Consider the following 16,927-nt stretch of genomic DNA (forward strand, 5'->3'; position numbering starts at 1 on the left):
CCACGCAAAGCAATTTTAATTTTTACAGTGACATCGTTGAGTTTCCTGCCGAGACAGTACAGTGAAAAGCAGTTGTTTTTTTACGCAGACATCACTGCGTTTCCTGCAGAGATAGTGCCATGAAAGTGGTTGTTTTTTAACGCAGGTATTGCAGTTTCCTGCCAGGATCGTGCAACTGAAAGCAGGTATTTCGAGTGAAAACATGATAATTTCTGAACCATTCCAAAGTGGTTTTTGTGCCTTAGCATAACCATGTTAACCACAGTGTTCTTGAAACCCTGAGAGGCCGTTTACACGTACACGGTGATTTTGATAAACGGAGACATCTTCCTTCGTTTGTGCCCTTCGTTTACACGCAAACGGAGATTTCTCCTCTGAAAACGAGTCTTTCTAAAAACTCCGACCAGAGTGGAGATTTTGGAAAACTCCGGTTGCGCGTTTGCATGTAAACTGAGATAAACGGAGATAAACGGAGTTATAGGCAGCCGACGTCACAGTATGCGCTGGAACTTGCGCCTGTGTCAAAAGTGCAACCTATGTTGCTATGGTGACAGTGGATACATGGAAGGCTTGAGCTTCTCGTTACACTGCCACCTACAGGTTTGGCATGCTCTTGTGTATATATACACGGGTAAGTGTAAACGAAGATCTTTTTGAAAACGGAGACGGTGAAATGTCCGTTTATGAAAATAGCCGGCAACGTGTAAACGGCCTCTCAGTTTCAACGTATCCACTACATAATGATCTGCAAATGTTACATATCCATGTGTTAAGGCTGTCTGTGTATTCTCTGCTGCTGTCCCTCTTCCCTCCCTTGCAGATCTGCCCAGGTGTGCTGCATTAGTTAATGAGGTGCAGCGCACCTGGCATGGAGGAGATGATTAAGAGCTTCTGTGCCACCAGCAGAGGGGAGAGGCCTCTGGTGTGGGGACTGCTGGTCCTGCCGCCTCTCAGCCTGGGAGTTTTGTTGTCTTGTTTGCATGTTTTACTTGTATTAAATGCCATGGACTTCAGTGTTTTAAAGGTGTTTATGTGGTTATTTTGGGTCAGTGTTGGAGCTTTGTTCGCCCCATAGGGGCCTAAGGGTGGGTGTAACACCATGGTTTGCAGAAAAGTACAATGCCAACATTTTCTCAGACCATTGGGTTGGTTAGATGACAAGGCTGCAGTGTGAGTTCTCAGAGTGCTTGCAGGTCTAATTTTGTTGTTTGGCATAAAAATTGCATCTAAGGAGGAATAAATAAGTTACTTTATTTCATGTTGGGAAATATAAAAAAGGTTTTGGTGGTCAGCAAGATTTTAGAGCTGGTTTTAATGTGGCTGGTTGAGCTCAGATTCTGCAGGTGCAGGGAGAGCTGTACTGTAGGACACAATCTGTGAGAGGAGAAGAGGGCAGGCAGGGAGGAGAGTTCTGACAGAGGAGCAACCGGCCTTATGTCACTACACACACACACACACACACACACACACACTGATGTCACCACAGGCTGCTCTCTGCTGCACACTAGGTTGTGTCTTTTTAGTCGTCGCAAGGTTAGAAAGAAGAGGAATGTCCAGTGAAGAGAGGACACTGGTTGGGTGTTGTACAGGAGTTTATTTTATGCTGGAGACTGGAGAGGGATTACATGTAAACTCACTCTCTGTGAAACCTCAAGGACAGTCCACACTGCCAGAGTTACACCGAGTGTTTTTGGAGTGTTGCCATCTTAATTAATGGCACAATCCACACTGAGAGATGCATGTCCGTACGCTCACAGTCGACTTATTTGTTGTTTCCTGTTCAGTGTAAGTTGTAATCTCCACAAGCAGCCGTTCAGATTACACAAATCTCCTGCTGTCTATATGTTGTGAATTCAATAACACAGTTCTAATCTGTAATTATGGATCCAGACCTTCAGGTTCACTGTCAACTTTCTGGTTTCACTGTGAGCATATCGAGCGACGGTGTGCAGAGGCAATAAATAAAAACCTTTCGCTTTAATGGCTGTGCAAGTCACTGGAATTTGATTTGGTGAAAACACTCAGTGCACAGAGTCAGCAGCACAGCATATACTGTAAGCAACAAATGATAATGACAGCGCGCCTGTTCTCCTCCTGCACGCATCTCATGTAGTGCTTAAAACTATTCTGCAGATCAATAGTTTTGTTGGTAATTCTGACATCAGTCATCCAGATAACGACGCTGTGGCCGGCTGCTGCCCTCTCAGACTGAGTTTATCTGTGCTGCTGACAGACAGCTGCTGCTGTAACACAGTCGGTGTGGACTGCACGGATGAACGCTTCAGTAGCTCTTACACACTGCTGACATCTGAAATTGGGGTTATTCTTTAGGTTATGACGGAGTCAGACATTCTTTCCTGTGGGCTTGAAATGACCTGCAAACTAAGTTTTTACAGGAAGCTTCTGTGTTGAAGCAAAGAACTCTTTAGAGCTTATATCTTTTTATTGTGATGGAGACAGAAAGTAAAGCAGACTGACGCTTTGGCTCCAACATAAATTAAAGGTTCTATCACTGAACAACAATTTAAACATTCATTCCAGCCTTTTTTCGATCCTGCACAGGTTCAACTTAAGTTGTTAAAGTCCGTGTTAAGGCTCATCTATAGACCCTTTTAGGGCCGATGTCACGGTTATATATCTTTTTATTAGCTAGAGGCAAAACAGGACTCGCCACCACAGGGCTGTAGGCTACACAGGAGTCTTAAGATGTTGTGTTATTTATCATAAAACATCCATCCACTGAGTGAGAGCGTACGGGTCGGCCAGTCTGGTCCCGTTGGTCAGTGTTTACTTATTCAAGTAACACTGGCGGTCCCGGAGAGTGAGTGACCTGACATGGTGTGTTGGTAAATTCAGTCTGACGCTCTACACTAAAATGAGAGCCCTGTTGGTGGAAGAAACGCAGCGTTATATTTCTACACGAATGAACCAACGGTTAAGTTAATCACACATTCACTCCGCTCGGCGCTCTGCTGCTCCGTCTCCACAGACAGAGTGTCCAGAGTGCGCTCTGCCACTCTGAGAGTGCGCTGCTCTGGATAACCCAACGCTACATTCAGACAGCGCTCCCAATTTACAAACATTTCAGTTTGCTTGGAATGAATATTTCTGAACTCACCTTTTTCAGAGAGACTCGTATCATCTTCCTCCACTGTCGAAAACAAGCCAACAGAACTTGTTAGCTAGCACTAGCTAATGTCTGTGGAGGATTGTTTTGCCTCCAGCTAAGCCCCGCCCACCAAAACCCATCATAATGTTTACTAACAGTTAAAGGCCCAATGCTCTTTTTACATATGACAATCTGGCGATAGCCGTGGCTGAGGCCTTGTGTTGTCAGGTTGTCTGTACATATAAATGTACTAATGAACATCTGTACATCCGTCTGTCCATCTGTCCCATTCTCGTGAACACGACATCTAAAGAACACCTTGAAGAAATTTCATATTTGGCACAAACATCCACTTTGACTCAGCGATGACCTGATTAGAATTTGGAGGTGGAAGGTCAAAGGTCATTGTGACCTCACAGAACATGTTTTTGGCCTTAGGTTAAGAATTCTTATGCTACTTATGACAAAATTTCACACAAATGCCTGATAGGATAAAATGATGAAGTGATGACATTTTGCATCCAACCCCAAGGCGGTAATTCCACTTATCTACATGTTCCAAACTCACAGTTGTTGAGAGGAGGAGATGATAAACCCCCTCAGTACGACACAAACGATGTTTAATGTGGTCACACGGCGGCCATGCAAGCTCAGGTTTGTGTGTGTTCTCAGCTGAGCTGCAGAGGGGATGATTAACTTTGTCTCAGGACACAGACGTTATTTTAATCAGTCTTGGTTCTAATAGTCTTAACTTCCTCTCACCTTCATCACCTCCTCAGCTGAATATCACTTTCCCTCTAAAGCCGCTGCGCTCTAATAGGAGCCATTCATCTCTTTTCCTCGCCGCTGAAACTTCAGGGAGTGATGCATTTCAGTGCTTCGTTCCAGCATTTTCCAAACTGCACTCGCTGACCTGCAGTGATTTTCTCTACACGCACAGTGTGCCTGATGCCAGTTTGATCGGAGTTTTCTAAACGTTAAGGTCACAACCTTAGTAGTGTTGCCATTTTTTGCCAGATATACATGCAGTCATATGTACAGCAAACAAGCTTCCTTTGAATTCATGAAAACATTTTCTTTAATGTTTATCTGGCAGCATTGGGTGGAAATAATGCTGCGTTCATGACAAAAGGGAAGTTCAAACTCAGTATTTCTCAGGTGCAACCTGTTAGGTTCAAAAGTTACATAAAGAGAATTAAGGTAAAAACACATTGTGCAGAGCTCAAGGCTGAAGTGCTGCTGTTTCATTAATGATACTTAGAACAACCTTAAATTTTGTATCACAATATATCTTTAATGTTATCATGAAATCAAAACCTTTTTTAATACTATTTATTCACATTCTGTAATCTTCTCTTTATAAAGTAGTTTTTTAGTTAGTGGCAGGATCCGCCACTCCTGCACTGGATTCATATTCATATCCACACATGAACAAATCCAGGTTCTCAATGGGTGTTGGCCTCCACCAGGATTGTCCCTTGTCACTGATCCTGTTTGTGATATTCATGGACAAGATCTCAGCCACGGGGAGGAGACTTCTTTGCAGACCTTACTATTGTGTCTCTGCTGTTTGCAGATGATGTGGTTCTGTTGGCTTCAACAAACCGTGACCTCCAGCAGGCACTGTGGCGGTTTGAAGCAGAGTAGGAAGCGGTTGGGATGAGGGTGGAAAACTGTGGATTGCCCCCTCTGGGTTGGAAGTGAGTTACTGCCCTGAAGAAGGAGTTCAAGTATCTCGGGGTCTTGTTAACAAATGAGGGTAAAATGGAGCGTGAGATGGATTGTCAGTATGGTGCGGTGTCTGCAGTGCTGCGGGTGCTGCGCCAGATTGTGGTGGTGAAGAGGGAGCTGAGCAAGAAGGCAAAGCTCTTGATGTCGTGGTCCATCTGTGTCCCAACCCTCACCTATGGTCATGAGCTTTGGGTAATAATCAGAGGATGAGATCACGGATACAAGTGGCCAAAATAAGCTTCCTTTGTAGGGTAGCTGGGCTTAGCCGTAGAGGTCCAACTGGTTGGAGGCCCCCGGGCAGAACCAGAACACGCTGGAGGGATTATATATCTTGCCTGGTCTGGGAACGCCTTGGGATCCTGCAGGAGGAGCTGGAAAGTTTCACTCTGAAGAGAGGCGTCTGGGGTGCTTTGCTTAGCTTGCTGCCTCGTGACCCCGCCCTGGATAAATAAATGAATGGATGAAACAAATCCAGTGTTACTGTTTGTTATTTGATCTTACTCATATCAGTGTTACTGCAGCTGTGTCAGAGCTGAATTAAGTCACTGCTAGTTAGGGTTGCAAGGGTACGAGCTCTTCATAATAACCATCAGAAAATATGGTATCAGTTTTTGTGTAATTACAATACTGGAATTTCTAACTTGGATGCAGTACCTTGAAAAACAGATCTTCTGTGCTGCCGGGGGGGAAGTTATGTGTGAAGCATTCATGTTTTCACAGACATGGATGGAAACTGTCATGGATGAACTTGACTGGTGTGCAGAGGCATACAACCATGAGGCGGTAATTTTAATTTTTCAGTACCATTGAAATGTAAATGGTATGATAACTATTTGCACACCATGGTATGCTGTAAAACCGGTTCACTCCTGCAACCCTGCTGCTGAACTGAATTTGTTTCCTGCTGCTGCTTCACATTAAAAGCCTTCAAACCCCGGGGGGCTTTTACTGTGAAGCAGTCACAGGAAACGCATCATTTTGTCACCTTTACTGTGTCCTGCTGTTGTGTGAAATACTACTGGCTGTGTTTGCACAATGAAATCAGGTGGTGGTTGCTCATGACGTGTCACGATGGTAAGACTAGGCGAATGACTTCTTTATGAAAACACCCCGAGTTTGGTTGGCTGCACTGTAAACAGACACACCAGCTGCTCAGCCTCTGTTTGCTGTGGTATTAAACACACCTGCTGTTACCAACAGTCAACCTGGACTGAAATCTGCAGGATTTAAATGGCTGCACACACTTCCTACACAGAGTCATCACATTCATTTTAAATGTCTGCTCACCGTTCACTGCCAGAGGCTGAACCAGCACTGTCTCAGGACTCACTGTGGGAATATCATCATGCTGTGAACGTGCTTCCTGTCACCTTCACACCTGAATATCATCCAGTTTATACTGCAGGCCTGATAGCACAAATCCACCTCTGACCACCATGCCAATAAAGCTGCATATAAACTAACTCCGCCCCTCGTCTCTCTGTTATTAACTGCCAGATTCATCTTTCTGTCTCAGGACGTAGACATTATTTAAATGAGTCTAAGCTGAGTCTTCAGAGTCTTTTCCTCTCACCTCAATCTCCTCCTCAGCTCCATATCACCATCAGGTCTAACAAAAGCCATTTTCTTAATCTTAATAACATGAATTCACTTCCTCTGCTGCTGCAGTGTACAGCGGAGGAGGTGATTTCCTCATCATCTCAGCAGGGATGAGTCTTAATAGTGAAGATGAGCTGCTTACCCTCATTCCCTCATGCTGGTCTGTCTGGCTGCTTCTGGTTTCCTGCAGGCACAACAGCAACATGCGCTGCAAGAAAAAACAAAATCCCCCCTGCAGAGACATAAAATATTATGTAATCTAGAGAAATCTTCTGCTATCAAACAGAAACATCTGCCAACAGGGTAAGAAGAAAATGTAGCATTAAAATGAGGCCAGTACCAAACACTACATGACCTTTAAAGTAGTAATGTAAGCAGTGGAACTTCAGACATTCAAGATAAAGGTTCCTGAAACTAGATTGTCTTTTAATTCATTCAATTAAAGCAGAAGTACAGAGGAGGATCTGATAAGCACAGCACTGCCCCCTGCATGCAGTCAGGAGTCGTCAGTGTAGTTACCTTGAAACAGGTTTAATAATCTAATGCAGTTTATGCTTGATAAGAATTTTTATCCTCGATAAGCAAAAAAAAAAAGCTTAAAGTCTCAGTGAAGCAGAATTTTAAGAACATGACACTGCTGCGATTTCTTTGATTTTACTTTCCATTAAAACAGGATGTTGAGGCAGTGTATGCTTCTGCAAGCCATGGATGTGTGTTACATTTGCATATTTATTATGTGAGAGAACTTTATGTTGTAACAGCGCTGTGGCTTAAGTGTGGGTAGGTTTAAGCACAAAATATACCCAGTTTTGGGAGCACAATCTGTGCTGGAAAAGCAGCGAGGTCTCTGTAAAAAAACACCCTATATGTGGCACCATCTCCGGTGGAAATAAATGACTCGCTAAATCACAGCTGGTTTTGGTGTTTGTCGGTGGTCTACAGCCTGGCGGGTGTCGTGCCATCCATCATGCCCTCCACCTCCTGATGCAACATATTATCACTCTGACCTTGTCATGGACCTTTCATGTCCACATGTGACGTCCAAGGTACCCTGGGTGTGTTGGTTGTTGATGTTCTGGGACGCCGTGTCAACTTCAGCCTGTTACATGCATTGTCTGTTTTCAAAATACACTTCTGTTTTCACAGGAAATGTACAGTTTGCATACGGTCTCTTTCAAAATAAAAGCTCTATGTCGGTACAGCACCACAAATTGAACAAGAAATGCACATGGTTACGTCTTCAACACACACATGGTTAGGTTTAGAAAAAAAGAACAGGGCTTAGCTTTACATACAGTAGATACTAGGGCTGTACCCAAATATTCGGCTATTCGAATATTCGTTTCTATAGGTAGGTATTCGTTATGAAAATTTGGTATCCGATATTCGTTTTTTTATTAAATTTTTTTTTTTTTTTAATTTATTTATTTTTTAACATTTTTTGGTGCTAAATGTAGTCGTTTTGTTGTTGGTAAATGTAGGCTATCAATAAAAATTAAATTGCATTGTTAAAAATATAGTATCGCCTACCAACGGAGCTTGAGCTCATCCGTCTGAGGCTGTGGATCAATGCCAAGTTTTACCACTTTATCACTATTCCCTCTAACTTGTAGCTGTGTTTTCGTTATCTTTTGAATTTAATATGAATTATGGAACCGTTTTTGTCACCGTTTTTGGACTGTCACCTGTTCAACGCATCAGTACCTTCGGATGCCATGACAGTAATAGATTATAGATTAATAGATTATAATAATAATGTCAAAATATCATTTACAGACCGATTTAACAGACGATCACTGCTGCCTGACCCGCAGGTCCATTTGCGGGTCCCGTGGGTTACGGGTCGACCCGCACATCACGACTCAGCTCAGTCTATAAGGCTGTACACAACAGTAAGGCTATAGACATTATATTCTATTCAGGCCGGCAGAACCAGCAGCGCATCGGCTCCACAGTGCACGGCACTGCTGATTAACCATTTTATTGCAGCACAGAGTGTCTGCCAGCAACCAATTACTTGCAGAGGCTTCCTACAGCTTGTTTCAGCGGTTCCCATTTAATCAGTAGACAAATTGAACAGGATGACTAGCCAATGTGAAAATCAAAAGAAAGCATAGAATAATGTACTGAAGGAGACTGTTGTGCCATCACATTTTTTTGTGGTTTGAGAGCAAAGATCCGGTCGCCGCTGTGCAAAACTCCACAATACAGTTAGGTCCAAAAAAACCCCGGAGTCCGCCCCCATCATGCTGACATGAAAACAGCTTTTTTCATCAGTGTCTGACATGGAAGTTACTGCCCGAGCGATGTGAAATGAGAATGGTTGCCTGATGTCAAAACGTGAGACGTATGAAATGTACATATGTAACCAGGACCAGGAACTTAACTTAAAAGTGGAAAATAGTGGAAACAAAAACACAACAATAAATACATATTAAGTTTTGATGTATTGTTATAGTGAAATTAAACTAAATATCACTCAAACTACCAAACATCCAGCTCTCTTTGCTCTGGGATTAAACAGCACCCTCTTCCTGTTGTGCCTCAAAGCACTAGATTCCTCCCTAGATGCAAATCAAATTCTGACTACCAGCAGACATCAAACTGATGCACAGAAGGTTTAATAAAAACTAACAGAGATGGTGGGAATGATTTATAATGCGTGCGGTCAAGTGTTGAGGAGAAACGAGATGAGAAGAGCGGGTGATGCTACACTGTTGAGACGCGGCCAGCTGTTTGTCCCCCCCAGACTGTTTGTTGGAGGCATCAAAGTCACAGAAGTCAATGACTGATCTGAGACGCACACACAAACAAACACACACTCACATGGGAAGCTGTCGGGTAATCATACTGGGTGATGAAGCATCAGTCATTACAGCCAATCAGGCTTCACTGCCAGCTTGTCTGTCCAATACAATCGCAGGTTGGGTTTTTTTTTTGCCTGTCTGGCTCAGCTGGCGATGTCTGTGACATCATCAGCGATGAATACTGTCAGGTATCAGACTTCTTGTCCACCTGTCTGTCTGTCTGAGTGAGTGGCGTGTTTGGTTAAAGGATTATTGAGATACAGGCTGACTGTGTGTGTGACAAGTGACACACACTCTCACAGTTGCTGTGAAAAGATGCTCAGATATCTGTGAAGACTGAGATGTTGTAATGACGGTGTGTGATCTGTATTCAGAGGCTTTTTTGCATTCTTGAACGTCCTTCAAGACGCGATGGAATTCTCTAATATTTGACTGTTTGAATAGTTGTAATCCGGCTTTAATGCAGATGATGCAAATGAAGTTCTCTGTGTGTTTGTTCATCTCTGTGTCATATTCAGATCTCCCCCGCTGATGGAAAACTACCAGACACAAACCTGTTTCAGTTCACTCATGTTCTGTTGTGTAAAAACTCAAAGAAATAGTTTGATCATTTGAGAAAATATTTTTCCTTTCTTTCTGAGGGTCAGATCGATGCCACTCTCATGTATGTATGTTAAATATGAAGCTACAGCCAGCAGCCGGTTTGTTTAGGGAACATTTCAGTTGCCAGACGAAAATGTTAGCAAATGTTAGAAGCATATGTGTTTCTGGAAACCATGGATGTGTTACATCTGCAAGAGGGCACTTTAGCGCACGTTTTTCAACAGTTGGGCCAGAACAGGGTTTGGCTTCATAGGGGAAGCTAACACGGCCTCCCAGGTGAAAGTCGGTGGTTGTTGGACCCTCCCACCCTACTCAGACTTCCACTACCTTAACTAACATTGTTGTCACGTTTTCCCCTGTCACCACTGGGTGGAATTTCACAATAATGGTGACGTATCATGCCGATATGAAAGGATGGCTTCTCTTGCCAGAGTCTGAGGCTGGAAGTCACTGCCCAAGCACTGGTATTAGAGTGAGAACTGGTCATAAGCTCTTTATAGTCTGTGACTAAAAACCCACATTGTCTTGAGATATGAGAGGTCGTCACACTGAAGTCTCCCAGCGTGTGGTAGGCATTAGACTAGTGTTTAAATTAATATGCAAATCAATTATTGACACCAACACACACTTAAATCCATTCAGTCCTTATTTTTGCTTCTGTCATGCTACAATATTTATACATGTTGACCGACGTTTGTCTGTTTTGAAGTTTTTAGTTTTGTGTATTATGAATTTTTGCCCACTCAATTCCTGCATGTCCTGCACTCTTGTGACCCGTAAGATTCACAACAACAAATACAAGAAAACACGAATAATCAGAAAGTTCAATATATCTACAAGTTCAGTCTCTGTGTTTACGGGGGCAGAGGAACATTTAAACTCCCCTGAGGTTCACAAACGTCCCAAATTCCCAACAAGAAGACAGAGAGGACATGACCTCAGTGTCCTCAGAGGTAGCTGTGGTGCTGATCAGGACTGAGACTGTTGACTTGTGTGTTTAATATTGTCTGCAACAGGGACCAGAAGTCGAGCGTTAAAAGTGGAAATGGAATGAATGAAAAATAATAGTCATTAAGCAAGCAGGTGTGTGTGTGTGTGTGTGTGTGTGTGTGTGTGTGTGTGTGTGTGTGTGTGTGTGTGTGTGTGTGTGTGTGTGTGTGAGAGAGAGACAGAGAGTAGCAGCACTTTAGTGTGTTGTTGGAGCCCTGAGCTGCAGTTGGTGACTCATCAGCAGATAAAGATGCTCTCTTTCCCTCTCTGTCTCTCCATTCACACGTCCAGCTCACTGTGGGACACAGCAGTGTGTGTGCATTTGTGTGTGTATTCACATGTTCAACAGATGTTCATATTAATGTTTTTCTCTCGAGACCGAGGTGGTAAATGTCTTCATCTGGTCCTGAATTGAACCCGTCTGTCTGTTTGTTTATTGAGACATGTTGAACCTGTGTGGAAAACAAAGTCATCTTTACCATAAATAAATGTGCTCTAGCACGACTAACTGAAGACCAGCATTCAAAGAAAATTAGACAGAGTCTTGTGAATTAAATAAATAAAAAGGTTGCAGCAGTCAAATAAAAGAACTGGACGCTGTCGGGAAACTCTAGAGTGTGTTGCACTCATTTCATTACTGTTAAGTTTCACAAATGTATGCTTCCATGCTGGCAATAGGTGCGGTTAGACTTGGTTAGCTCCCACAGTAGAAAAGGTATTGCCACGTCTCTACTGGTGGACACATTTCTAACATCGTATATAATAATGTCACCCAACCCTAAGCCTGTTAGTCCCCTAAGTGGACCAGTAGTGTTGGGTTTGTGTGGTCACATGGAGAAACAGAAGTTTTGCTAACCATCATATACAGCAGTTTGTTGCTAACCTATAATTTTATGTTCAAAACATTTTTATGACTCTGTGCAGATGATAGCTGCAGCCAAAGGCATGTTTGCAGGTTGTCCATACGTCCTTCCCATTTTTGGGAATGTGATACCTCAAAAATGCCTTAAAGGATAACTTTGGTATTTTCCAGCCTGGGCTCTATTTCCCCATGTGTATGTGTGCATATGATTCATAGGTACAACTCGTTCTAAAATTGGTTCAGTATTGAGGGAGGTGGATGCAACCGGCTGCCGCGAAACGAGCTAAAACGGTAACGGGGGCAAATGCATCCCGTATAAGTTTGCACATTAAAAGTGCTTTTTTTCACCACTGACCGGTTCAGATCGCCAGTGCTATCTCTGTAAATAGCATGCTAACTTAGCCTTTCCCTTACCTCTGGGCTGTGTGACGTCATCTCACGAGAGCTTTGCTTGTTGCCGGAAGAAAACAGAGGAGCCATGCTGAGCACCGCTCAGAGTGGCGCTGGTTGTCCCGGAGTACAGCTGAGAGTTTTACTGCATCGATTGAAAACAATGGTTCGTGTTTGTGCTTATCCGAATTGCAAGAACAGGATGTCGCATAACACCCCGTACAGCTTTCATGGGCTGCCTTTGTCGGACGGCGAGATGCTGAAGTTGTGGCTAGTTGTGCTACAAATGGATGCTAACACTCCTCTGCAGACACTGCGCCTTGCAGACCATCGGGTCTGCAGTGCTCACTTCTCCCAAGATGACTACTGCCAGCCGAAGAAGAGAAGACATCCAATCCCGAAACACCTCTTCCTCAAGAAAACGGCTGTCCCACGAGTAGAGAGAGCTACAGACACAGTGGAGTCAATGTTATATAAACAATGTTCGAAACGCTTAGTATGCTATCTACAGAGATAGCACTGGCGATCTGAACCGGTCAGTGGCGAAAAAAAGCACTTTTAATGCACAAACTCGTTTCGCGGCTGCCGGCTGCATCCGCCTCCCTCAATACTGAACCAATTTTAAAACGAGTTGTACCTATGAATCATAAGCACACATACACATGGGGAAATAGGGCCCAGGTTGGAAAATACCAAAGTTATCCTTTAAGGGAATTTCGTAAGATTTGGCAGAAACATACACTTTGACTCAATGATGAAGTGATTAGATTTTGGTGGTCAAAGGTCAAAGGTCAAAGTCACAGTGACCTCATTTGTGTCATTCTTTTGAAAGCGATATCTCGAAAATACAGTGAGGGAATTTCTTAAGATTTGGCAGAGACATTCACTTGGACTCAATGAACACAAGAGATTTTGGTGGTCAAAGTTATGACTAAATTTTGCAGAAATGTCTTAGTGGATAAAAAAATAATGAAGTGATGACCTTCATATCCAAAAGGTCAGCTTCACTGTGACATCATAATGTTTAATTATTCAACATCATATCTCAGGAACAGACGGAGAGACATTTGGTCACATACTGAATTGATGTGTGTGAAGCATCCATGTTTTCACAGACGTGGATGTTAACTGTAACTGCACCTTCACTGGTTTGCAAAACATACAAACACAAGGTGGTTATTGTAGTTTGGAGAATGAAATTAATGAGGAAGACACAGCACACAGTAATACAGATGCTCCTCTCTTGGCTAGTGATCGTCATCTTGAACAACTGACTTATCTGTAATGAAATGAGCACTACAGATTTTGGAGTTTCCCAGTGGTGTCCAGTTCTTTCCTCTGGCGCTTTGCACTGTTCGTTTCTTCAGGGAAGCAGTAGACTTTTATTTCTGACATCAAGTTTGAACCATGTTAAAAGGAACAACCTCCAAGTGAGCGGCAAGGTCCTGAAACTGATTCTGTCATTTCCCACAGTGTGTATTTCAGGAGGACTAAAGTTCAGTGTTTCATATGTTGTTTATGTGCAATACTGGCTGGACTGGAAGTCTACCTGAAACAATGATGTCATTTCTTGACAACCTAAACACGCCCTGAAACAGCCTATAGACTAACAGGTTGTGCAAATGCTGCGTCTTTAACCACATGGAGAACGTGAGGTCAGATGCTGGGTGCTAGGCTTGTCTTGGGTCTTGTGCCAGCTTTCAAGAGCGCGGTGGCAGGTTGCGTCTAAGGTTCCTAAGCAGCCTTAACAAGCACCGTAACACAGCCTATTGACCTGAAACCCTGAGTGCAGAGCTGATCTTCTTCCATGAGCTGTTTGTGTGTAGGCCTGTGTAAAGTTCTGGCAGCCCTGCACTAAATGATCAACTTCTTCTCCATATTTATGACATACTGATATTTGATTGGTGATTGGTTGGTCCTCATGACATGACATGCAGTGTGCGCTGCTGCGTTCCAAAAGTTGAATTCTGTTTATCTCACGATGCGGCCTGAAAAATAGGCAGTTGGGGACTCTCTGGCGTCTGAGCGTGCCTGCCATGTGTCTACACTGAAAACAATGAATTTTAGAGTGCAAAAAACGCATGCACGGCCCCTTAGGAGTCTCTCACTCTCACACTCACACACACACACACACACTGATGCAGACAGACAGTAAGTGGGATCTATGTGGCGTCTCAGAGGTGCAGGGCCGAAGCCTTGGCCTCATAACTCTGCTAATACACCACACACACACACACACACACACACACACACACACTCACACTCACACTCTCTCTCTCACACACACACACACACACACATAGTCCCCAGGTGTGGGTTTTGAGGATGTGGCCTTGGCCTGATCAGCCTCCTGTGGGGTGGGAGGAAGCACTTGATTTATGAGTCTGGGAGGCCAGAAGTTCTTAGGTGGACACACACACACACACACACACACACACACACAAAGAGTTGCGCTAAATGAGTGACTCATTAAATTTGTGATCTTAGAGAGGAAAGGAAGGTAGGAAAGAAAAAAGTAAGGAGAGAAGGAGAGGAAAAAACAGAAGACGAGAGCTCTCAGAGAATGAGCCTGGGTGTCAGTCTGTGGACCCGACTGTTTGATCAGCTGCTGCGTCTGTAAATCAGGAGATAATTACTCACAGGCTGTGAGCTCAAACTAAACAAAAGGTGAAGCGTAAATGTGTTCTTCCTTTCATACACGTAAATCTTGCCTTCAGTGAGGCGTTATTGGCTCCATATTTGTGTGTGTGTGTGTGTGTGTGTGTGTGTGTGTGTGTGTGTGTGTTGGTCCTTGTGGAAGTGATAATGGTGAATCACTGCTGCCTCTGTGTGTGTGTGTGTGTGAGGTCTGTCTCTTTGCTCGGAGGCTTTAAACCACTAAACAAAATGAATTCTTGTTGTTTGCTTTTCTTCTGTTCTCCAGGAGCAAAAACTCAAATGTGTTTAAGTCGACTTGTTTAAATCACAATCAGGTTTATCGCCCAGCAGGTTGTCACACACTGCTAGCAATTAACAGCTAAGAATGTCCACAAATAGTAAAAACAATGAGGTGCAGGAGCTCCTCACCCTCCGAGCAGAGGACGAGACGCTAAATTATTGTTATTGTTTGCCGGCTGGTCCTGTGTAAAAATGCAAAGGCAGTGTAAAGAAGGGACTTGGTAGCAGCTCTCTAACGACATCTCTGTGTACACGCTGGGGGATTTTTTTTTTTAAATTTGGCACAAATGTCCACTTGACCTCAACAATGATGTGATTAGATATTGGTGGTCTTCAGTCAGAGGTCAAGGTCAGTGTGATCCTTGTGAACATGATACCTGTTATCTCATGAACGATGACTTAATTGATAAGAATTTGGTGGTCGAAGGTCAGAGGTCAGTGTGACCTCACAAAACATGTTTCTGGCCTTTCTACAAACTCCTGCTTTCAACAGTCTAATTTATTGTCTCCACTTTGTGTCTTAACAGGTAAAGGTCACGTGATGTCAGGATGCCTGGATCCCTAGCCACTTCAGAGCGCCACCCCAACACAGAGGGACAGGAAGTGAGGGACATGGAGCTGTTTCTGGATCTGTCAGAGTCTCCTTTTCTTTCCACCTCGTCTGCAGCTTCGGAGCAGCAAGGGGACGGCAGCTGGAGCCAAGACGGAGACCTGCAGGGATGTGGACAGTGAGTGTCCCGCATATGTGTATCATGAGAGCTTAGTACTGGACTCCAAGGGTTTCACAAATATTAGATCTATCAACCAAAGAGTACTAACATTGTTTGCAGCCGGAGGCATCCTGTCTCTAATGTGATGGCGGTTCTTGGAGGTTGAGGGTTTACTGTCTAAGGTTTCTTACATCTGGAACACAACCTGGTAGATCTGGTTTAACTTTGGCACTCTATGGAGTCACCCCCGCTGCCACCACAAGACCATTTATAACCTCCATGTCTTTGTGTCTCACATTCCAGCAGCCTGTGTGTCTTTCTTGCTGTCTGACTTCCTCTGTGTTTCCAGATTAGAGAGGAAGTGGGTGCTCTGGCACGAGTTCATGAAAGAACACGCCCACCTGGACACTTGGCTTCGACTGGCCGAGCAGGCTGTCAGTTCCCCCAACTCCGCCCACGTTACCTGCATCACTGCCAAGGAAGAACTGAGGAAGTTTGAGGTGAGTAGAAATGAAACACAAATTACTGTAGAGTGGCAAATTCCAGGAACACTGGAGGTGGAATCTTTCCATGGGAAGAGATTTTTGCTCAGGCTGTATTTACTATCCCTACTCTCATTTTTCAGTTTTCGCATCCTTGATTCCTTTCCTTGCCCTCTCGCCTCATGTTTTAAACCCTCCCATCTGATGTGAGCGGAGGAGTCAAGGCAACAGGCATTTAATATAATGAGACATCTGGGCTTCGAAGCAGTGTCAGTTAAATATGACATGAAACACAGCTGCATTATTTCCTGTGTGTCACATCATGAATGCAGGAGAGACTTGTGCATCCTCAGTCTTCTCTCATTGACATGCATTTTAGGAATTGAGACATCCGTAAGCATCCCGCTGTGAATGATGTCCAGGTCACAGGCAGGAGGACGGAGGAGACAAGGAGGCACAAAATGGACAAATGAGAGACAAAATGCACAATAAACACAGTCAAAGAAAAATTATTTCTATTTACAGTATTGTCTCTGCCTTTACTAGGCCTATGCAGAAAGCCTAAGGTGGAGAGAGCACACCTCTCCGCCCTTTCACGCGCAAACAAGGAAAGCCTGAGGCAGAGAGAGCAAACCTCCCTGCCCTTCCATGTGCTGACATGCAAAGCCAAAGGCAGGGAGAGCAGCAGCGACGACCCCCTCCCCGGG

The 16,927-nt window shown here is 43.9% G+C and overlaps 1 protein-coding gene across 2 annotated transcripts in view; it reads left to right on the forward strand.

Moving 5' to 3' along the window:
- Positions 1–16,927, forward strand: part of si:ch211-137a8.2 (uncharacterized protein LOC777613 homolog) — a 52,654-nt gene that overhangs the window by 11,217 nt on the left and 24,510 nt on the right. For both annotated transcript variants that reach the window (XM_049576251.1, XM_049576252.1), the window contains exons 2-3: positions 15,556–15,756; positions 16,088–16,238. In XM_049576251.1, the coding sequence (XP_049432208.1) occupies positions 15,578–15,756; positions 16,088–16,238 (330 nt within the window). In that variant the 5' untranslated portion in view covers positions 15,556–15,577. The remainder of the gene's footprint in view (positions 1–15,555; positions 15,757–16,087; positions 16,239–16,927) is intronic.

The sequence above is a fragment of the Epinephelus fuscoguttatus genome, linkage group LG5 (assembly GCF_011397635.1).
Source record: "Epinephelus fuscoguttatus linkage group LG5, E.fuscoguttatus.final_Chr_v1".
Taxonomy (NCBI): Eukaryota; Metazoa; Chordata; class Actinopteri; order Perciformes; family Serranidae; genus Epinephelus; species Epinephelus fuscoguttatus.